Source organism: Pongo abelii, chromosome 6, assembly GCF_028885655.2.
Source record: "Pongo abelii isolate AG06213 chromosome 6, NHGRI_mPonAbe1-v2.0_pri, whole genome shotgun sequence".
Lineage (NCBI taxonomy): Eukaryota > Metazoa > Chordata > Mammalia > Primates > Hominidae > Pongo > Pongo abelii.
In genome coordinates this window covers 33,824,090-33,847,407 of record NC_071991.2, presented here as the reverse complement: position 1 = coordinate 33,847,407, position 23,318 = coordinate 33,824,090, and the positions used below count along the sequence as shown (strand labels likewise).

The 23,318-nt window shown below is 47.1% G+C and overlaps 1 protein-coding gene across 4 annotated transcripts in view; it reads right to left on the bottom strand.

Annotated features, from left to right (window-relative positions):
* The window catches only part of COBL (cordon-bleu WH2 repeat protein), a 298,657-nt gene extending 277,176 nt beyond the window's left edge, over positions 1-21,481 (bottom strand). For all 4 annotated transcript variants that reach the window (XM_054559166.2, XM_054559167.2, XM_024250351.3 and 1 more), the window contains exon 1: positions 21,235-21,481. In XM_054559166.2, coding sequence (XP_054415141.1) covers positions 21,235-21,275 — 41 coding nt within the window. In that variant the 5' untranslated portion in view covers positions 21,276-21,481. The remainder of the gene's footprint in view (positions 1-21,234) is intronic.
* Positions 21,482-23,318: the final 1,837 nt, after the last annotated feature.

Here is a 23,318-nt window from a genome sequence, read left to right as displayed (position 1 = left end):
GGTAGGTGTAGCAAACCACCATGGCACATGTATACCTACATAAAAAAACCTGCAAATTCTGCACATGTATCCCAGAAATTAGGGTAAAAAAATAACAATTAAAAATATATACATTAAAAAACATTTTTCAAAAAAAAATACTGCCCAATTAACTGGGACCAATGAAATAACCTTGCAAATGCCTAGACATGTAGTACAGAGTCACTGATACAGGCCTGTCCTTTCAGACTGTCACCGACAGCAACTACTTTGCAAGGATTGGGACATACATACCCAGCAAAGCAAACAGGACATCCTGGAGACAAGGATATGTACAACACCCTCCCAGGGCCATCAGTTCACATTCTGTGTTAACTGTTCTGTGCCTCTGGCCTTCTGTAGGTCCCTACAGATGATGTGTCCAACAACTGCCATCAAAGCCCAAGAACTTGTGGCCAACCTAATCTCAACTTTCTTGTTAACCTTTCCGAAAAATTTCAAATCCTGGCAGCCTCACAGAAGTCTGCACTTCTCCATACCTCTTTACCCTCCTAAGTGATCAATGAAAATTTAAAAATCCTCACTGAGTAATCCCTAAGCTACTATTTACATAACCTAATCTTGGGGATATTTACAGCTTGTCTGGCCTGGCTGGGGCTTAGGTCTGGAAGGAGGGTTATATTTAAGAACTGCTTCAGCAAAATGATTTTCTGAGAAGGCCTTCCATAAAAATAAACCTGACTTATCTAAGCCCCACCCTACAAGTAGAACTAACTGCTCCGCTCCTTCTTTTCTGGGTGTTCATGAAGCACTTTGCACATATCTCTATGATAACACTTGTTGTAATGGACTTTAGAGATCAGTCCTCTCTTCTTTATTGTGGGATCTGTCAGAGCAGGGACACCCATGATATCAGCACATAGGTGAATTTTAATTAATACTTAGTTTTTTAAAATCATGAGCCAATTAAATAAATCCATTTTAAAATGATCCTACATCAGAAAAATGGATCATTTCATATTTAAACCTTCATAATACGTAGGGCAATATGACAACACATAGACAATCATACACATATTATTTTAATGTAAAGTTTGTCCTAACATGGGAGATGTTTGATTAAATGAAGGCATGCAATATTTTTTTTTAATTAAGCTTGGTTTTACTTTCTTCTTCTATTCTTTTGTTTTTGGTTTTGCTTTTTTACCAAAGCATTATTTTACACAAGTTAAATATTTCATTTCTTTTTTGATCAACAACTTAAGATAACTTTTTTGGGGGGCAAATAATACTGCAGCAAATCAACTGGATAAATGACTCTGAAAGTATTTTACGGAATAGTTTTTGTTTCATGGTAGATGTTTGCTTGCGAGGATTTATGGGCGTTTTGATGTTGCTGATTACTCACAGGGAGGTGCTAAGTATAGCACGAGAGCTTGCTTTCAATCTGGGCTGGACCGCCTTTTTCCAAAGCAACTTGGTTAAACCATGTGAAGTGCATTACAAACACATATTTCTTGAAGAGGAAATTCTTGTACTGGAAAACGACCACGCTGTATGTACTCAGGTCTTTTCAACTACATAGAACTCCCAGGCTGGCCACTTTGGGAGCTGGAACAACATCTCAACACATTTAAGGAATTGATGGCTGGGTGTAATACTGAATGATGAATGAAAGGATCACCTTTAGCCAAGGCTGGACATCTGAATCACCAGGGAGTGCCTTCAAACCCTCCTTTGAGTCCCCTCTCTGCTGGCCCAGGCAGCATCCACCTGCAAAGAGCTGAGGTAAGTTTCTACTCCAAAGCTCCTCGGTGACTCGGATGCACATCCCTGGTTAACACCCACCAGGGAAGAATCCCGCCCTCATCTTTACGTAGGTAGACTCAGCATCAAGGCTGAGCAAACATAACATGTATAGTCCAGACAGGGCAATGTGGTAGGTGAAATGGGCATTATTAGGAATCACACCAGGTGTTAACTGGGACTGTCCCAACTGTGGCATGTGGTCACTTTTCAGTACCTGAGATTTTTTGTTGTTGTTTTTAACATGGTAAGCTAAGTTTCATCATTTTGAAAATCTTTTTTTTATTTTTTATTTTTTTGAGATGGAGTCTCACTCTGTCACGCAGGCTGGAGTGCAATGGTGTGATCTCAGCTCACTGCAACCTCCATCTCCTGGGTTCAAGCAATTCTCCTGCCTCAGCCTCCCAAGTAGCTGGGATTACAGGCACCTGCCACTATGCCCAGCTAATTTTTTGTATTTTTAGTAGAGACGGGGTTTTGCCATGTTGGCCAGACTGGTCTCGAACTCCTGACCTCAGGTGATCTGCCCGCCTCAGCCTCCCAAAGTGCTAGGATTACAGGCTTGAGCCACCATGCCTGGCCTTGAAAATCTTTATATAAACAACAATACATACTTCTATAAAGAAAACTGCCACATGCAGCCCTTGATACATGAAAAAGCCAACCATCAGAAAGGTTTGTATCAGTGGGATTTGGTTATAAAGTCTCCTCTTCAGAGGCCACTTGATGTATGTTTTTAATGTGTCTTCATTAGGAGTTTAGCCAAGTTGCTTTGGGAAAAGACAATCAAGACCCATATTGCCCTATGTGCCCAAAGTATGACCACAAATGTTTCAAACTAATCTCTTCCAAAGATGGGGCCTAATTTCCCTCCCCTGAGTGTGGGCTGGACTTAGTGACTTGCTTCTGACAAAGTATGAAGCCAGTGACAGTTTATCACTTCTAAGGCTAGGTCATAAAAGGCCTTGGAAATTGCTCCTTGCACCCCCTCTTGAATCACATGCTCTACAGGAAGTCAGCTGCCATGTTGTGAGGACACTCAAGCATACGGAGAGGCCACATGGCAAAGAGCTGAGGCATCCTGACAGAAGTTGGCAAAAACTGAGCCACTGTCCAGCCACTGCATATGACTCTAAGCATAGTTACAACCTAAAATTCTCATCAGAACCACCCAGTAAAGCCATTCCCACTGCTAAGCTGCTAAGATTAGGGAGACTTGCTATGTAGCAATAGGTAACTACTACACCTACAGGCTTCAACCCTGTCACCTTTGTTGTCAGGCCATGCTTTAAGACGTGGCCTGCTATTCAGGGCTAATTGTGCAGCTTGCTGCCTGTGCATGCTCCTGCAATGACATTCTCCATCATTTCTGAGCTCTGACCTCCTAATACTTGGGCTGGGGCCACAGGGCATCCCCCACCCCAGCAACAAAACAGATGTGAACAAGGCAGGCCACTCCATTGCTCTTACTTAGCTCATGGCTCATTCACCATCTGAAAAGTAGGGAAAGAAATGCTTGCCCACCAGGCTCATGAGCATGTCATGTCAAATGAATACACAGATGTTGGGACTCTGAAAGCTGCAAAATGGTGCAAATGTGTAAATTTTCACTGTTGACCCTGTCACTTCACATGCTGCATGAGTCTCATCCTACCTCAGGAGTTAATAACAACTGCACCACTAACATGATACTGTACCATCCAAAACCATAAACAAGCCTACAGTGGCTTTGTTTGAGCACAGATGACATCGAAGCTCTGAGGTCAAATCCACTTGTCCCAGCACATAAGCCCTTTCTCATGTCTCAGCTCTCCTCTTCCTCCTCTACCCCAAGATACTCTCCACTCAGACTCTCCCCAGCACAATCAATCTTCATGGAGTCAGGGAGGCAACATCTGAACAGCTTTCCTCACCCACGAATGGCATAGGCCAGGAAAGCCAAGGGGAGGTGTTGCCGGTGGGCACCTCATATCTTTCTGCCCTTACACCAGACAGGCTGCACAGCACACCTCCCAAAGATAAGCCACACAACCTTCCAAGTCTATGAGCACACATACATACACACACATACACATACACACACACACACACACACACACTCCTCCAGGGCTGGACATCCTTAAGACACTAACGAATGCACGAGCCAGCAACAGTCACACACAGCGGTGTCCACTGCCTGTCTGCCCAGGAGGTGCAGCATTGGCTGCTTAGAAAGTATTATAGTCCAAAGAACTTGTGCAAATCCTTTGCTTCGATATTGCTAGAACAGAAAAGAAGGTAAATCAATGGAGACTATAGACATCCAAATTTTACCTATCTTCTCCTGTCTGTCTCTCTTTCTTCCCTAAAGTCACAAGTTTCAAAGGGACTCAATGGTTAATAATCCCTAGCATATGAGTCCAGGTTCCAGGGGGACTGACCCATAGCATGTTGGCACTCCTCAAACCCAGCTGGCGCTCTCTAAGGAGGATGGGTGCTGCAGCCCTGGGCCCAGGAAGAGGCTGGCAGTCCTGCTCTGAGAACAATGAAACATGAAGAGCTGAAATGGTGCTGAGGGAGAGGCCGCTGCATGGCTTCATGGCTATAGGGGTGGGCTGTCATCCTGAGCAAGCTGCTCAACCTCTCTGAGACTCAGTGTCCTCCTCTTCAAGAAAGTGACAGTAACGGCACCTATGTACAGGTCTACTAGGGGGATGAGGAACATAATACAGGAAAAGCTCTCCATGTCACAGGTGACCCACGACTCCACAAGACAGGTCATCTGTACCCTACTTGAGGCACCATCAATGACCATGCACTTAAATATCGCAACAACATCAAGCTGCTATGAAAGTCTGTGGATGCTCACTCTTAGTGGTGCACTCATCTTACTGCAGACCAGGCCACGGACCACACCTGGACTAGTGCTGGCCTCAAGGCCCTGCAAACAGGCCATACATCTCTGATCCCCATGACCCAGTCTATTGCCGCTGTGCCTTCCTTACTTCCCTATTACATGTGCTCATGCTTGCCTTAGATTTCAGAATCAAAACCGAGGTTTGCTTTTGTTTTGTTTTTCTGTTTTGTTTTTTTGAGACAGAGTCTCACTCTGTCACCCAAGCTGGAGTGCAGTGGCATCATGTTGGCTCACCGCAACCTCTGTCTCCTGGGTTCAAGCAATTCTCCTGCCTCAGCCTCCCGAGTAGCTGAGATTACAGGCACCCACCACCACACCTGGCTAATTTTTATATTTTTAGTAGTGATGGGGTTTCACCATGTTGGCCAGGCTGGTCTCAAACTCCTGACCTCAGGTGATCTGCCTGCCTTAGCCTCCCGAAGTGCTGGGATTACAGGCATAAGCCACCACGTCTGGCCGAAACAGAGGTTATTAAAGCGTGGAAGGCTCTCACACCTGGCCTGGGTCTGGACCCTTCTTACCCAGAGTGTCACGTGGTGTGTTAGAAGGAGCCACCTGGTATATTAGAAGGAGCTGCCTGCTCCTCCAGGCCTGGGTCTGCATCCTGTCACCGCTGCCCAAGTGACGCAGGAACGTGGTCTGGGGCTCATTGTACTCGTGGGTAAAATGGGAGAATGCCTTCTCCAGGGAGCTCTGGCGAGGAAGTGATAACTGCCAGTCCACCTTCTAGGACCGAGGATGGAGCCTGCCACCGCACTCACTTCCTCTTGGGATACCCACACCCTTCCAAGAACCTGACTCATTCCTGCCATTCACAGTTCCTGGAAAACCCTTCCCACTCCTTTCCCCACTTCTAGCTCAGACTCACAACTGTCATCAGGGCCCCTGGGATCTTCTCCAGGGATATCCGAGGTGCATGTGACTGGGTTAGGAGTGTGACCGCGGGGTCCAGATATGGGGTTAACCGCTCCATCGGCTGTCCTTGGTCACCATGTTGCTATCTTGTGTCCCACGTGCCTCACTGTTAAAATGGGAAGAGCACCCTCACCCCGCACGCTGAGATGAGGAGTGAGTGCGGTGGGATACACGCACCACGCAGGCTGCTGCTCTGAAGCGGGCCCTCCCCTGCTCCCTCCGGCGCTGCCCTGGGCCACCCTCCCCTCCTCTGGGGCTCCCTAGCAGATCTGTCTCCTCTCTGAGACTGAAGCCTCTGGAAGATGCTCATCCTTTATCCTCTTCTGGGCAGGCAGCACCCTCAGCACTAATACACCAGAGAAAAGTAAGTGAGGGAACTTCAACTACCGCACCCAGCACCTCCTTCCTATCTAGGCAGGAGCCTCACAGCCCGTGCTCTTGGCTCTGTGACGGGAAACTGCCTGGGCCCCCATCACCTGTATCTCAGCGCAGAGCTCACAACACAGCAGCACTGCCCCTTCCTTCACAGCCGTACTGTGGGTGGCAAGGCCAAGCTCTTGTCTCTCAGGCCTGGGTCGTGTCCTACCAGCCGTCCCTGCCGGGCCCCACCCTCTTCTTTCCTCTGGGGCTTCCCTCACACCTGGGTGTTGGTCTAATATTTGAAGAACAATCTTCGTCTGTAGGCAAGCTGCTCCTCTGCTTAAGGCCTCTGACCAATCCCCCAGCTCTTCCAGAGAAAATCCAAACCCCCACATTGCCTGCCCACCGCTACATGGTTCCAAGCCACAGATTCCAGCGCAGATCCAGGCATCTAAGCCATCTACCGTCCTCAGTGTCCCCTCCAGTGGACTGCAGGTTCCTCCGCTCTGTGGGTCCCACTGTGCTGGGAATCCCTGTGCATTCCTCCATCCTTGGGCTTCCATTCCTGGTGGTCAGTCCATGCCTGCCTCTCTGCCCAGCCACATTTTATCTAGTTTTCAACCCCCAGCTCAAAACCTGGTAGCTTTGCCTCTCCCAGCTTCAAAGGGGCATGGATCCTGAACAGTCAGAGCCAGGGGCCTCTCCCCTGGTTGGCTCTCACGGGTCTTCAGTGTCTTGGCCCTCCCCAAGGGCAGCCGCCAAGCTGCATGTCTCCGCAGCCTGGCCCCATCCTAGGAGGTGCTTATAAACTAGGTGAAGACTGCTGGGCTAACAAGGGCAAAAGCCTGGCCTCACTCCCAGCATAATAAATTTGGAGGGGGGTCACATAAATAAAGCAATGATGCCATTTCCTAGCAGTTAAGTTTTATAGCAAATTCTACCACTGAAGTACATTGATAAGACCATTAATTTTTTTCCTAAAGATTCACAATTCTGGACTGGGCGCTGTGGCTCACACCTGTAATCCTAGCACTTTGGAAGGCCGAGGTGGGTGGATCACCTGAGGTCGGGAGTTCAAGACCAACTTAGCCAACATGGAGAAACCCTATCTCTACTAAAAATACAAAATTAGCCAGGTGTGGTGGTGCATGCCTGTAATCCCAGCTACTCAGGAGGCTGAGGCAGGAGAATCGCTTGAACCCAGGAGGTGGAAGTTGTGGTGAGCCGATATTGCACCATTACACTCCAGCCTGGGCAACAAGAGCGAAACTCCGTCTCAAAAAAAAAAAAAAAAAAGATTCACAATTCTGGACTGGGTGTGGTCGCTCAGGCCTGTAATCCCAACACTTTGGTAAGACAGGGAGGACTGCTTAAGGCCAGGAGTTCAAGACTGGCCTGGTCAATGTAGCAAGACCCTATTTCTAAGAAAAAAAAAATAATAATTCACAATTCTGGTAATAATTGTGCTTTGAAAATACTGGAACTTAACTGAGATCAGTTTTACTCGTTGATAATAGATCACCATTTTAAAAGATGACGCTACACAGGGCACCAAGCACTGTTATCAGAGAGTGTTAACAGACGACTCACCCCTCACCCCCAACCAAACGGCTGTGGTGACTCAGTTTTTGGCATGTGCTAAATCACCAGCTCAGTCTTCCCAACGTAATGCTGAAACTATGACAACAATACCCCACTCACAGGGCTGCCGGCTCAGAAACAAGCTACTGTTTTATCACTGCAATAGAAACCTGTACTTCACAAATTATAATGTTTTAAAATACAATACATTGATGTTTCCCCAAACCTTATGACAAAGTTAACACAATAGATCATAATTTCACATTTATGCTTTTACATTCGGATGCAGAGATAGATACAAATGCTTTATACCCTTTTATAAAATCTGGGGACATAAAACCTAATAGAATGTGGACAGGAAAGCCCACCATCCAAAACCAGCCATCCCGGGCCGGGCGTGGTGGCTCACACCTGTAATCCCAGCCCTCTGGGAGGCCAAGGCGGCCAGATTGCCTGACTCAGGAGCTCAAGACCAGCAAAACCCATCTCTACAAACAAACAAAAATACAAAACCAGCAATCCCATCTCTGTGCGCACCTGACTTGACCACGCACGCAGAGACGGCTCCACTGGAGGTGAGAGGTGATGGGGTGGCATCCCCAGCCCTCCCGGATGGAGGGAGCCACAGAAACAGAGGCATCACTTGTCATTACTTTCCTCTAGCAAAAACAGATTCATTCCACAAGGAAGTGTGTCAAAGCAACTGGTGTTCATGAGCACCTATTTATTTATATGAAGTTAATGTGCCTGGGAGAGGGATTTTACCAAGCTCTTAGATGTTACATGTGACAAACACAGACATGTATCAAAATTCAGCTTATCTGCTGACCCAACTCCAAACAGGGAAGGTACAAATGTATTCTGATCTGTTCTGTATGGATCCTTTCCTTATACTTTTCCCAGTGGGTCTACAGACTGGCTGAGGATTTTATCTAATATCCAAACATCATTTTTAGAGGTGGTCATCTAATGTTGTTATTTTTCTCTGAGTGGTCTGCAGAGCCGCCGACAGAACATATGGGACGGGCTGCTGACTGTATGCACACCAACACTAAACTCAAACATTTATTTTTATATTATTTTTAATGGGTAAAGGGTATCATGGAATAATGCTGGCGGCACCTTGAAGTTCAGACGGAAGTCCCCAGACACTAGTGCTCCCCCAAAACCACTCACTGGTCCAATAGTCAGGAGACCAGAATCCAGTCCCAGGTTGTCGCCAGCACCAAGGTCAGCTTGGAAAGTGACGGTGTGAGAGAGGCAGCCACACCTGCATGATGGAGGAATCGTGGTCTCGCCCTCACAACATCCAAGAACTGCTAGGAGAGCAAAACAAAGGGCAAAACACAATGACCTCTATTTAGAAGTGGTGAGGCAGAGGTCACAGGCGGGTCCAGCCTTCTAACAAAGCTCTTCCAGTGGGACGGGAGTCACCATTCATTGTCCCCACAGTCCCCAACCCACCCTGTCCAGCCCATGACTTCGTCATCGGTGTGACCCACCTGGTCCTGGTACAAACCTGTGTTTACAACATCCACTGAAAAACAATTTATGAATACAAGCTATGATTTTTATTGTATTTCTAGTGCTATTTTTCTGTTCTAAACCAACAGATCCCTTCTGATCTTTAGAATCATTAGTTTCCTATCAAGGTGGCATTGGCCGCATTTCTACCATAAGAAAACAGAATGGTAGCAGTAATATTTCCTACTGGAAAGGCAGTGCAAGTCTTTGTAGAAACAGGTGTCAGGACAGAGTTTCACATCTATCATATGTTCTTGGTCCAGAATGATGGAATACTGGCAGAAAAACAATAATGGGAAAATAACAACATTTTATAATGAAAAAATAATTGAAAAAAAAATAGGAACTGTCCTGTGACAGGCCCTCCACTGATGCTGTTCCTCCTGGTCTCTAATCATCTCATAAAACCCTGCAATCCAGTCATCTCCGCCTTAGTCATGAGGGATGAGGAGGCTAAACAGTCCCTCGCAGTGACACAGCTTTCAGGGGGAGCGCAGATGTGCAGGCCTTGTCCTTCCACTCACATTCTGTAGGTTGACACCCTCACCAAGAAGTTACCAGAGAGCTGCAAACCAGCCGTGCTCCCCAGAGCACAGCCCCCACCCCTCCAAATGCCAGCACCACTAGGTAATACAAGGGCCGGTCCCTATGTCACTGTGACACAACAAAGAGGGACACAAGCTGAGCCTTGTGGAAAATCTGTTTCAATTATATGTCACTTTCACTTGTTTAAAATAAATAAGAACAACTTTTCACGACAATAAATATTTAGCATTATAAAAACACTGCCCTAAGTAAAAAATGTTACACAAATGAAGTGCATCCCCTTCCCAGGCACATGGGTAAATCATGAAAGCCAGCCCAGTGTAAACACAAGCCATGCTTTACTTCCCATCAGGCTCTGCAGCCAGTCTTATCTCTGACTGTAAGAATACTGTATAATTTTTAACTCAGAAAATGAAAAGTAAACATCAAGAAAACATTTCTAACATATAATTTTCCTCTGAGGTTGCCATCTAGATACCTCACCTACAAAGCAATATTTTCCACAGATCAACAGTTAAAATAAAGAGACAAAAGGTATAATCTTCCAACTTGGTGCATGTCATTTAGAACAATCAGTTCTAACAGAAGGAGGATTCTGCACAGGTAAGTGAAACATCATAAGAAGGATAAATTACTTTTGTGAAAGTGACTAAAACTAAGTTAAAAAAAAATAGATTGAGGGACATTCTGCTTGCATAGGCCCCAGGAGAGCCAAGAACACACAGCTCGTTCACAGCACTAAAAAGCCCCTAAACCAGGTACCAGGTATGCGCTTAAAACATTGCACTCGATGATGGCTGGGCGCAGTGGCTCATGCCTGTAATCCCAGCACTTTGGGAGGCCAAGGCAGGTGGATCACTTGAGGTCAGGAGTTCGAGACCAGCCCGGCCAACATGGTGAAAACCCGTCTCTACTAAAATACAAAAAAAAATTAGCCAGCCGCGGTGACACGTGCCTGTAATCCCAGCTACTCGGGAGGCTGAGGCAGAAGAATTGCTTGAACCCAGGAGATGGAGGTTGCAGTGAGCTGAGATCACATCACTACACTCCAGCCCAGGCGACAGAGCAGCAAGACTCTGTCTCGGGGCAGGGGTGGGGGGGAACATTGTACTTGATGAATGAAGACGGCCCTTGCTTCCCAAGTGTCTTGAGGTGTGAGCTGTAATGCAGATGAGTGGGGCCCCAGGAGCACAGTGACACTAGGCACCATGAACCTAGAGGCGGCTTGGAAGTGCCACACACCAGGGCTATTTTCTCCCCGTGCTCAGCTCATCCCTGCTGGAGGGTGTTGGCCTCTAGAAGCCCCGATACTGCCTAGCACACCCAGGCCAACAGGACCCACTCACCTGCAGGGGAGAAGAGGCCCTAAAAGCATCACCCAGCTCACTACTGAGGCTCTTGCAGCTTGGAGCAAGGGCTGTATAAAGTTACCCAAAGAAAACACAATTAGCGAATTTGTGGGTCTGGGTTCCGTGTAGCTTCTACTTTGAAGGAAGTTCATTTATTGAACAGAGCAGAGCTCTGTGTTTTCATTAAATGTATCAGCCCAAGACACTGAGCTGGGCCAACATCCAGTACAAAAGGGAAGCCTTTTCAATGTTTATTAATTCATCAGCCAGTATCAGGCAGAACATCTTGCTTTGAGGAAGGGGAGTCTGGATTCGACTCCTTACACTAATTCATAACTGCTCTGTGCTCAACAACAGCTGAGTTTGGTCCTCTCCTACCACACACCACGTATTTCTTTGAAAAAGTAAAATCCCACCTAAGAGTCTCAGGAATCGCACATCCTAGAAAAGCATGAGTTCTGTCACAATCAAACAGGTAATCATGAGGCTCCTATACCAGGAATAAGTCATAAGGATGTCTGCAGGCAGACTGGCTTTTCATGGCAAAATGCTGCTGAGACACTCCAGGGCTTCAGAAATAGAGCAGAGCAACATCCTCCTTCACCCTGCAGGGAGCCAGGGCAGGAGCTTTCATAAAGCAGCTTTGGAAATGAGTTCCGTGCTTCAACGTGGCCTAGCAGAGTGGCTAAGGATGAGGACGTGGACACTGACAAGAGACGTCAGAGTCACATGGCAATCTCACCTACAAAACCAAGAGGACAGGCCGGGTGCAGTGGCTCAGGCCCGCAATCCGAGTGCTTTGGGAGGCCAAGGCGGGTGGATCACTTGAAATCAGGAGTTCAAGACCAGCCTGACCAATATGGTGAAACCCTGTCTCTACTAAAAATACAAAAAAAAATTAGCCAGGCGTGGTGGCGCAGGCCTGTGATCCCAGCTACTCAGGAGGCTGAGGCAGGAGAATTGCTTGAACCTAGGAGGTAGAGGTTGCAGTGAGCCGAGATCACGCCACTGCACTCCAGCCTGGGTGCCAGAGCAAGACTCCATCTCAAAACAAAAACAAAAACAAAAACAAAAAACGGAGAAGACAGTACTGTCCTACCAACATCAGAGGGCCCTGATGGGAGAGCCAGACCTCCCACGCACAAGGAGCAGGTTCTGGCCATCTCCTATCTCTGTCAGCTAGACAATGGCAGCAGGCAAGTGGCTCTAATGCCAAAATAAGGCAAGTCCTTGTGAAGAACATTTTTGTGGGTCCTCCTTTAGAAAAATCTATCATTCTAAAAATGTGAAACATGATGGTAAGCAAAAAGAAATGGACAAATAATAAGGAAATATTCCAAACTGAAATATTTTTCGGTTTAGTCTAGCTTCCAAACTAGTTTTCCTTACTTTTCTGTTTATTGTGAAATTCACAAATTAACTGCATTCAGAACACAGTCTTTGATTATGGTTTGTGCCGTTGAAACCAATCAAATATTTCTGAGAAGTGGTAAAGTGTAGCGATTTAGAGGGTTGTCACAGCATGAGAAACATTCAGACTTCATCACCCCAATTCACACTTTTTAAATCCAATTGGGTGGCTTGGCTCTTGGGAGAGATCTGCAATTCACTCTTCCTATGTGTGATGTTGTTAGAGTGCAGATAACCATTATCATGTAATAAGTGGTTTAGGCAGGAGTAGAAGGAAGAAAGTTTTCAGTTCCACCCAAAACCAATTCTACCTGGTAGCTATAGACAACAAAACAGATGGACAGGTGGGCGGACGGGAAAGCCTGGCAAGGACCTGCCCTGCATGGCAAATGTTTAGACGCTGGCTGCTGTCGATCAGTCTCCCTCCAGCCTAACAGTTTGTGCATTGAACACTAGCGGATTTTGCACTTAATTAAGAGGGTTCTAGCCAACCAAACTGTATTTAGAGACTAAAAAATTAGCCACATGAACAAAAGTATACACTTCGGCTGCATTAACACTCCTACCCAAGACTATTTTTAAATACAACTCCCAAGCCATTAAGTTTGAAAACTGCCAGAACTGATTTGGTAATCTGCTGCTTTGCCAAGTGCTGGAAGTTAGCTTTAACTTCACGCCCACTCTCACACAGACAGACAGACAGACACACACTCACACATACATTCACACACACAGCTGATTTTCCCATTATGTTCCTTAGCCTTAGTTTGCTACTTACTTAACTGCTCAAGCCATCCACACGTAATTGCAAAGTTAATCCATTTGGTATTTCTCCTCTTCCAGCTCTATGAGTCCTTAAGCCACGCAGAGCACTTATGATAAGACAACGCTCTGCCAATGCTCCTCATTCTAACAAGGACTCTCTCCAACTTGCCTACCTCCTCCAAACCAGCAGGAAGCTCTGACTTTCCCAGGTGCAACTACCCTAATGGCTGGGGCTGGGGGATCCTCTTTCCCCCACTCCTCCAGGATGGTGCCCACTATGAATAAGTGGAAGCGGCTGGCTGTAGCATGGACGAGGAGAACAGAGACATCATAAAAAGCAAAGGACGTCAGCACCCTGATGTGTTGCAGATGCAAAGTCCTGTTTACCACTGGCCTTTAAGATTACAGTCTAAACGTCACTTCCTCCCCTTAGATGTCTGGAAAGCATGGGCTTTGTAGGTCAGAGCTCTACAGAACGTGGGTGTGTGTCACAGCAAACTAAGGACATGTTTTTCAGAAAGGCCAGAAACTGTCAGGGGCACCCCTTCCCAAGACCCTGGTGGGAGGAAGAGGAGCCACATACCCATCTGCACACTTTAACACCTACGTTACCCCGGCCCTCACAGGAATCATAAATGCAATCACAATGGCTAAGATCTCTGATCCCCCTGCCTCCAAGCTGCCCTTTTAAGGACGATGTGATTATGGTTGGGCCAAAGGGACATGAGCAAAGGGACTTGTATGGCCGGCAGGTGGAGCACGAAAGGACGGGGTGCATCTCCCCCCTCCTCAGGCCAGGCTGGAACAGATGGAGACTGCACACCAGCCACAGCTGGGCATCAAATAAAAATCAGCAGGTCTCTGGGAACGCTGCACCCCAACACCAGCCCAGGACTCCCAAGGTGGGCTTTTAGATAGGAGAGAGAATTATCTCCTCTTTAAGCCACTGCCACTTTATGTTCCTCAAAATAAGACCTCTTAACACCTCCCAAATCTGCACCGAACTAGGCTGCATGGCTGGCAAGCTGAGTCCAAGCACATCAGTTCCAAATATATTAGTGCCAGTTGATCGGTCTGTTCTCATACAGGCTGGCAAAAACAAGATTTAAGCAGCAATTTAAGAAACGGTTTTTTTTGGAAGAGGACTCTAGAATATTCTGGGAACACTGAATCATATGATTTTAGAGCTCACATGAGTCTTAAGATCATGTTATCTAACTCCCTCCACCAGCAAGAGGGAAGCAGGGGTTGTTCTGTGCATCACAGGCCACAAACCGATGACACAAAAGCTTACAAAGTAATAGTCCTGGCTCCGAGGAGCTGCTCAGAATTCAGTGGGTCAGAGGGGCAAGTAAAGGGACAATCATAATTCCATAGGAGGTTTTCGGACAGGGGAGGGCGTGGGGTGTGAGAGGGCTACTCTCAGAAGGCCTCCTGGGGGAGCCCCAGCTGCAGCTTAAACAACAGGCATTCTGAGAAAGGGGCAAGAAGGCTCTCCAGGCCAAGGTGAGAGAGAAAGCCTGAGACCCCAGGTGAGGCCTAAGAAGCTGCGGTGGCAAACAAAGACTGGCAAATCCAAAGGCTGGAGCCTCGCTGTCCACTGGAACTAGCCACACACAGCTATTTAAGTTTAAATGGATTAAAATTTTAAAAGGTGAAAGACTCAGCTCCTAGTTGCAATAATCACCAGTCAAGTGTTCAGAAGCACCTGTGTCTGGCAGCACTGGCAGAGAACACTGGCACCTGGCAGATGCATCATCAGACAGCCCTGAGCAAGTCTGGAGAGGCCCCATCAGGATGGGCCTAACAGGCTGCGTGGAGAAGGAGCAATTTCACCTTGGACAACTGGCACCAGGGTCCAAAGCTTCTTGTTCCTGAGACAATTTTCTTTCCACTAATCCTCCCGCTGTCTGCCCTTGATAGAAGAAAGTCAATAGGATTAACAAATAAGCAGAGGGCATTCTGAATCAGGGAAGGATGCCCTGTCTGGCCCTCACCAGCCTCTGTCTGGAGAGAGGTGGGAGCATCTCTAAAGCAATGGCTCCCCATGGGGATTCAGGTTCTTGGGCAGTGAATGCTAGAGGAGCACCTGGGAGACAAGAGATGGGATCGACCAGTCAGGATGCTTGACTTACCTGGTTTATCTCTGGAGGGTTGTTTTTGTTTGGTTTGGTTTGGTTTTTTTGAGACAAAGTCTCTTTCTGTCATCAGGTGGGGTGCAGTGGCACAATCTCGGCTCACTGTAACCTCTGCCTCCCAGGTTCAAGCGATTCTCCTGCCTCAGCCTCCCAAGTAGCTGGGACTACAGGCACGTGCCACCAGCCCAGCTAATTTTTGTATTTTTAGTAAAGATGGGGTTTCACCATCTTGGCCAGGATGGTCTCGATCTCTTGACCTCGTGATCCACCCGCCTCGGCCTCCCAAAGTGCTGGGATTACAGGCATAAGCCACTGAGCCCAGCTGGTTATATATTTTTTTTTTAAGGGATAAGGACTTTATTGGTTTCTCTAAATCAATTAATGCCCTTTTTACAGGCATCACTTGGTGTGGTGCAGGTGGGAACTGGATCTACAAAAGTATTTGTACAAAAGTATTTGTGGTCTGGGAATCTGTCTAACCAAATGTATCCAAGAAAAATATACTCTGGCAGTTGCTTAAAAAGCTTTTTCTCTTTTTTAATACAAATGTTTTTAGCTGAGGGATTACTCTAATTGGACTTGGCCTGTAGAAGACAAGACCCTGGCAGGGAGCAGCTCGCCACCTGATGAGGAGAGCAGAGGGAAGCGTGCTAACACCCCAAGGGGCCACAGAGTTTCTCCCAGCTGGGGAAAGCCATCCTTCTCTGGAGGGGCTGGCTCAGAAGCACAGGGATGGCCCTGAGACAGGCAGCAGAAAATACACACACTGTTGGAAACCCATTGTCTATGGTCGCACCAGAGGAGACAGCAAACTCTAGTCTAGAATAAATAGCACTAGGTCTTGAAAGTATTGACCATCCTTAGCTTTGCAAGAAGCAACTAAAATCATACAAAGTATACATGAGGAAAAAAGTTTTAATTCTATTCCAGGAAGAGACAGATGAAAAATAAGGAATTATGGAACCCTGAAAGAAAAGTGACATACGCTACCCATCAATTCAGGGGCAGAAAGCCAGGGAGTGGCCCTGAAAAATCCAGAAACACTCAAGTGACAAGGTGGAAGCGAGAAAGCAAAGTATAAAATGGGGGAGGTGGAAACTAAAATTTACAACTCAAATAAATGAAAATCATAAAAGTGTAAAAAGGCATATTATCAATACATCTCTATGTAGTAATATAAACCAATATCGAGTACAGTATTTTAAATAAAGAAAAAGTACAAAGATGAAGATATGTAAAAGCTTTCAGTGGGTCATGAAATATCAACTTTTTTCAGCTATAGTGTAAGGTAACTGAAAAAAAAACCACATAATTAAAATTAACCAACGCATAAAACCTTCATAATTAAATGTGGATGGGGAGAGAATGAAGGAATGTAAGAAAACACCATATATTAAATACAGGACCTCAGCCGGCTGCAGTGGCTCACACCTGTAATCCCAGCACTTTGGGAGGCCGGGGCGGGTAGATCACGAGGTTAGGAGTTCAAGACCAGCCTGGCCAACATGGTGAAACCCCGTCTCTATTAAAAAAAAAAAAAATACAAAAATTAGCTGGGTGTGGTGGTGCACACCCGTAATCCCAGCTACTCCAGAGGCTGAGGCAGGAGAATCGCTTGAATGCAGGAAGCGGAGGTTGCAGTGAGCTGAGATCGCACCATTGCACTCCAGCCTGGGTGACACGGTGAGATTATGTCCCCCCACCAAAAAAATAAATAAATACAGGAACTCTCTGTTAGTGTATTTACAAAGTTCAAGTCTAAATCAGAACCAAGTGTTAGCATATTTCAGATTTGTATGTCCTTGATCCAAATATTACTACTACTTTGGTATCAAATATTTATGCTCACTTTTCAAAACTGTAGATCAATTACAAAATTAAATTTAATCATAAATTTATAACAAAGCACAAAAGGCCTAGAAACCTAAACTACTTATTATGGTGTATAGATGCATCCTATAATCATTATTTTCTTAATAATTACGGGAGCACTTGCGTGGACACAGATTATGACTTCATTCCCTGGATCCCAAATTAAGAAGTCCACAGAATCCAGGCCTGCATATACGTGGGGGCTGTCGCTCTGCCTGGGTCAAGGTTCCACTCAATAATAATCCACTCCACCTGTGCACTGGAGGTCACGAGAAAACACAGGAGGGACTGCAGGCAAAAGTTCCTGGGGGCAGGAGAGACGCAACACTTAACAAATACCTTTGTAACAAATTTTAATCATACTTCAGTTCTATCCCCTTTATAGAACCACTGAGAAATAATAAAAATGCTCTGAGACTATGTGATATTGCAACACAAAAATGTCCAACTCTTCTAATTTATTAGTAAATATTTTAATTACAAAACATTAAAACTCCTAGGCCTACTCTCCACATTACATCAAGCAATCCTTAACTCTTACTTTCTTAAATGAATTGCCAAAATAAAGAGTAGCTCAGAAGTAATATCTTTTAAAAATATTGCTCAAATCTAACAGGAAAAGTTTTATGTAACAGTTCATTATACATGCTCTCATTTGAAATAATGTAAACACTTTCTCTAACATGTTAGCCAAAAGCCAAAGGCCTAGAAACCTAAGCTTCCTATTATGGTGTAGAGTTAATATTTTCTTAATATCTGCATGCTTATGAGGGTTTAATACAAAATGTCACTGTGGCTGCCCCATGTCACTACCAAGAGTCACAGGCCTTCTACACTTAACACTATGTGCGGCACCGACAGGACTAGAGTAGCTCAAGTTACCCACTTCGATTAATTTTTTTAAATTTATTTTGGTTCCAATAACTTGATTAAATAAATATAAATTTATGCAAAGAAATTAATAACAGCTATGTTTACACGAAGTCCGCATTTTGACGAAACTGATTAGCAACACTTCCACTGATTTTTACATGAGCAAACTGCTTGAATACAGCCATTGATCAAATGCACCAGCTGTTTTGACATTTCATGTCATTGGAGATTATTGTATTCTACAGAAACATGTCTTTCCTCCATAGGAAAAAAAAATTAAGCATGGTCCTGCCAAACAGCAAGACTTCTTCTGTCCTTTATTAACAGAGGGTCCAATGGGAAATTTAGCCCTGTGTTCTGTAACAGCCGACTACTGGGATGGCTCCCATAAATATTCAGACAAACGCAAAGTAAACAGATAAAGTATGGAGTTAAATATACTTCAAAACCTCACCAAAAGGCAATTTGCCTTTATTTGTGTTCTGAGTATTCTGTCAATTCTTATACTTCAACTGAGCTCTAAAACTCCCTAAAAGTCACATCAAGTCTGACTTGTTAGTTTTTGCACACAGCCTCTTTCCTAAAAGAACACTTTCCCCAGGAGTCAAGGAAGTCATACATCACTGTTTTAATGAAATTCCTAGTAAAAAGCATACAATTTCAATCCAAGTAAAAATGTATATTTGTGTTTTTCACAAAGATAACTAATAACTACCTATTAATAATTTAGCCAGACACAGGGTCAGTGAGTTTACATTCACCAATCTATCTCCTTTCAGTAATCCTCTAGAAGAGCGTTTGTAGGCCACAGGGTGAAATCTCGTTAATTCACTGCACCCAGTCTAGCTTGTTTCTATACAACACAAGGAGGAGTGGTAGTTTCAGCAACAGCAACAGCTTCACCACATCAGTTTGTTATCATGTGGGAAGACAGTGGCTTACTGAAAGTTTGATTTTATAATAAACGGTTGCAGAATCAGATGGAAAACAAATTTCCCTCAAGCACACTGCAAACACTGCCTTAATCTCAGGGAACAGAGGAGTAATCTCAGTGAAGAGCCAACAGAATCTGCCTGCCACCAATAATGTACTAAAGCCAGAAATTTCACAGCAATATCTAACCTTTATAATTAGCAAGCATACATCTAAACTATATAAAATATTCGAAGACCTAACAGCATTTATCTCCTCAGATTTGAACACAAAATTGCTTATTAAACACGTAATTCCTGTCTGAAAAAATAGAAGGATATTAACATTTTTTTGATGGTTCTTCACTGAAAGTATTAACAAATGACAAAGTGAGAACAATAGAAGTTAAAAATAATATGTCTACATTTCTTAGACAAAGATGTTCGGACAAGTAAATTAGACACTGGATATGAGTGAGGGAAAGAACTGAATGCATCAGGAATAATAATTTCATGTTTTCCATAGCAAAAATCCTTAGTTTTCCTTTGCCATTCAAATATGAAAGCCAATCAGAGCTCTGGGAAGCACTGAGAAGGCCAGCCCTCGCCTACCTCTTGCTACACAGCACCAGGCTGAAAAAGAGTGCCACGCTCTTAGGGTAGTCCTTTCACTTCTATCATTAGACTCCCTTCAAGGATCTTACAGACACTCTTTGGATGCAGTTTTGCCAGCCTTTTAAATGTTCTCTCTGTCTTCATATTTATTTATACGGTGATAGTGACAAAATAATTCAGTGTCCTTAAATAGGCTCATTTAATAGGCTACGAAAGCCACAGATTTAAAGACACCTCTGTTTCACATTTCCCTGTTATTTTGGGATGCCTATTACCATGAAAAAGGATTTCCCACATTTATTTTCTTTCTGGGGAATTTGTTTGTTCAAAGAGAATTATATAACCACCAGTAAGTGCACTGCAAAAAAAAAAAAGAGAGAGAGAAAGAAAACTTCTTTTTAACATTCCTCAGCTTCAGGATTATTTGATTTGCTAACCTGGCTCACCTTTTCCTGGCATTAAAGGAAAACTTTAAAATTTTAAAAACAGCCCGATTGAAAGTCTTTTACACACTTGGGCAACACGCCCGCCTATGGGCACATGGGCAGGGTGAGTCAGTGGGACACAACTGTAACAGAAAAAAAGATTTGTTGTCCCCAAAGCTGCCTCCTTCAAGTCCAGTTGCCATAGCAGAAAGTGGGCCCATTCAGTAAGCAGGTGCAGGGCTCACCCCAACCCTCATTCCATTTGCAAGACTCACACACATTTGCTTCAGGCGAGCGAGCGAGTTCGAAGGTCCCCAGCGCGCCGCGCTGAAAACTACAAAGTCCGCCGGGACTGCGCGCAACCCCGCGGCCCAGCCTGCACCGCTGGCCGAGATGGGCACTGCGCACCTGGCTCAGGGTCTGAATAATGAGCAGGGCTGCTCGTCCTGTATGAGGGAAATTACTCTTTCTGCGAGTCAAATCCTGAATGTGACGTGTAATCCCTGCACGCAAGGTGTGGGGATGGCAAACAGAAACCGGGAGAGGTTTGGGCAGAAGCGGAATCGCGAAGACAGGGATGGGCCGCCAGACTCGCGGGTCCGCTACGGATGTCTGCGCCTCAGGCCTGGCCCCACCAGGACGCCCCTTCCACTGCCAAGGGGGACCCTGGAATAAAGGCAGGGAGGGAGAGCTGCTGCCATGAAACCCTCCGGGCAATCCGAACACCTCCCGAGAACGCGGGGCCCGGGCCGCTGCGAAGCCAGGGAGCCCTCCCCTCCACGCTGCCGGGAGAGCCGATCCTGGGGCTGCCGCCGAGGCCGGGAGAGGGAAGACTTGATCGGAAGCGGCCAGGAGTAAGCCCGCAGGGACGAGGCCGGAGTCAAAGGCCGGGCGTCCCCTCGCTCCCCGCTCCACCCCTACGGCAAACACTTGGGGGGCCTGAGGAAAGCTCGGAGCTGAGTGGGGGCTGTGCTGGCGGGGACCCCCATAAGGACGCCTGCATACAAACCACCCCGCGCGAAAAGTGCGCTCCGGCCCCTGCCCGACACGGTTACCTGGGAAACGACCCCGACGCCCAAAGTACACAGCACGCACCACCACCCAACACCAGCACCCAACACCAGCACCGTACCACCTGCTCCACCACTACCACCAGCACCCCCTGGGGCAGCAGAGAGGGCGCCCTGCCCGGGAGCGCGCGGTGCGGACGCGGGCGTCCGAGCCCAGGGAAGCCCCCGCTCCACCCCGCCCGACCGCCGGGCCGCTTACCCGGTCGGGGGCTTGGCCGCCGAGGCGCGCGGCGCGTCCATGGTGCCGGGGGCCGGGACGCAGGCGGTGCTCTGGGCCCGCCGAGTCAGGCGCTGGCTACCGCCGCCACCGCTGCCGCCCTCATTCACTTTTTCCGCGCTGACCCATCGTCCTCCCACGCGGGCCGGCGGAGGACAGCGGCGGAGTGGGGCGGACGGAAGGGGCTGGAACCGTCTCTAGCGGGCGGGGGCGCCGGGAGCGCGGGGAGGGGCTGGCGGCGGCGCGGGGCGGGGGCGCCAGGAGCAAGGTGCGCCGCGCCCCCGCCCCGGCTGGCTCCGCCGCGCCCACCGGAGCACCGCCCCCGCCCCGCCTCGCCTGCTCAGAGCCCCCACCCGGCCCGCGGCGAGCGTCCGGGGAAGGAATCCTCCGGCACCTGGGCCCTGCACCGACACCCGCGGGTGCGGCAGACGGCTTCTCCCCGTGCTTCTCCACCCCCAGGGGCAGCGCGCCCCTCTCTGGGCGCAGTGGGGGATCCGGGGGCCGGCGCCTCCCTGGCGGAGCTGGGGGAGGGGAACCACCTGGAGCCCGGAGGCAGTGCGAGGGCGAGGTGGGCGGACCAGCGCGGGAGGACTGACGTTGGAAGGTGAGAAGTGAGTGTCCGGCGCCGCTCTCTGACCTTTATCCGTGCAGCAAATGTCTAGTGCGTAGGGTCGCAGAGTGGGAGTCCCGACCGGGAGCGTCAGGAACACCTGGGAACTTGTTAGAAATGCAGATTTTTGGGGCCCATCGGGTCCCACGGAATCAGAAACAGTGCGGGCTGGAGCGCGGCCTCACTTTGCTAACAACTCATTCGCTCTAGGTGAATTCACGCTTAAGTTTGCCAACCTGATTCACTGGGCGCTACTGTGGCACAACCCTGCCACTCCAGGGCGGGCTGGCGGGCAGATCTACAGGTCCTGCCGGCGACGCCGGGGCCCAGAGCAAGTCACCCAGAGGTCCCTTATCTGCCGAACTTTACCTCCCCTCTCTAAGATCTTGGTTGGTATGATGGGCTGACCTATAAAAGTGGCAGTTTCATACGGTTTCAATGACTCGAATAAAAGACCAACAAGAGGCCAGATCGAGCGAGCCTGATCAGCGTTGGGGGTGATGCTCGCCTTGCGATCTTGTCATTGGATGAGGTATCCAGAGGCCTGTGCAGCCTTCCTCCCTCTGATCCCCTGCTTTCTCATTAACTGAAGTGGGGGCAGACCAGTCTATATGCAAAATGTGAGTCCTTACCCGTGGCTGGCAGATCTTGGGTGCTCCCTAGCTCCCACCTAGAAGGTTTCCTAAGTCCCCAGGTGGCCCTGGGGTTCACTTCCCTGCAGCCCAGCCTCCCATGAGTGGAGCGCTTTCCTGGCTCAGGGCCTCTGGCTGGGATGCTGCTCCACAGTGCTCTTCCTGCTCCTTCTCATCCCGTGGTCTCCCCAAGGAGCCTTTCCTGGCCTCTCTGTCTAAAAGCACCCTGCGGAGCACAGTGGCTTACACCTGTAACCCCAGCACTCAGGGAGGCCAACGCCGGAGGAGCACTTGAGCCCAGGAGTTGGAGACCAGCCTGTGCAACATAGGAGAACTTTCTACAAAATAAAAAAATTAGAGGAGCATGGTGGCACACACCTGTAGTCCCAGCTACGGGGCGGGGCGGCGAGAGGGGAGCAGGCTGGACAATGGAGTGAGATCCTGTCTCAAAACACAAAATAAAAGCAGCTCTCACTCAAGCTCCTGACTGCTGCCTTGTCCTTATTTTCTTCTGAGCATTTGTCACTGTGTGTGTGTGTGTGTGTGTGTGTATGTGTGTATGTGTATATATATGTGTGTGTGTGTATATATGTGTATATATGTGTGTGTGTGTTTATATTTAAATGTAAGTTTATAAAGAAATGTTTACATGTAATGTGTTATATTTATAAACATGTTTATATGAATGCATAAAATTTATATTTATGTAAACTTATAAATATGGTATATACATTATATATAAGTGGAATAGAAAAACATAAATAACATATCCTATTCCACATATATTTTGCTCATGTGTTTGCCATTGGTTTCCTCCCTAGAAT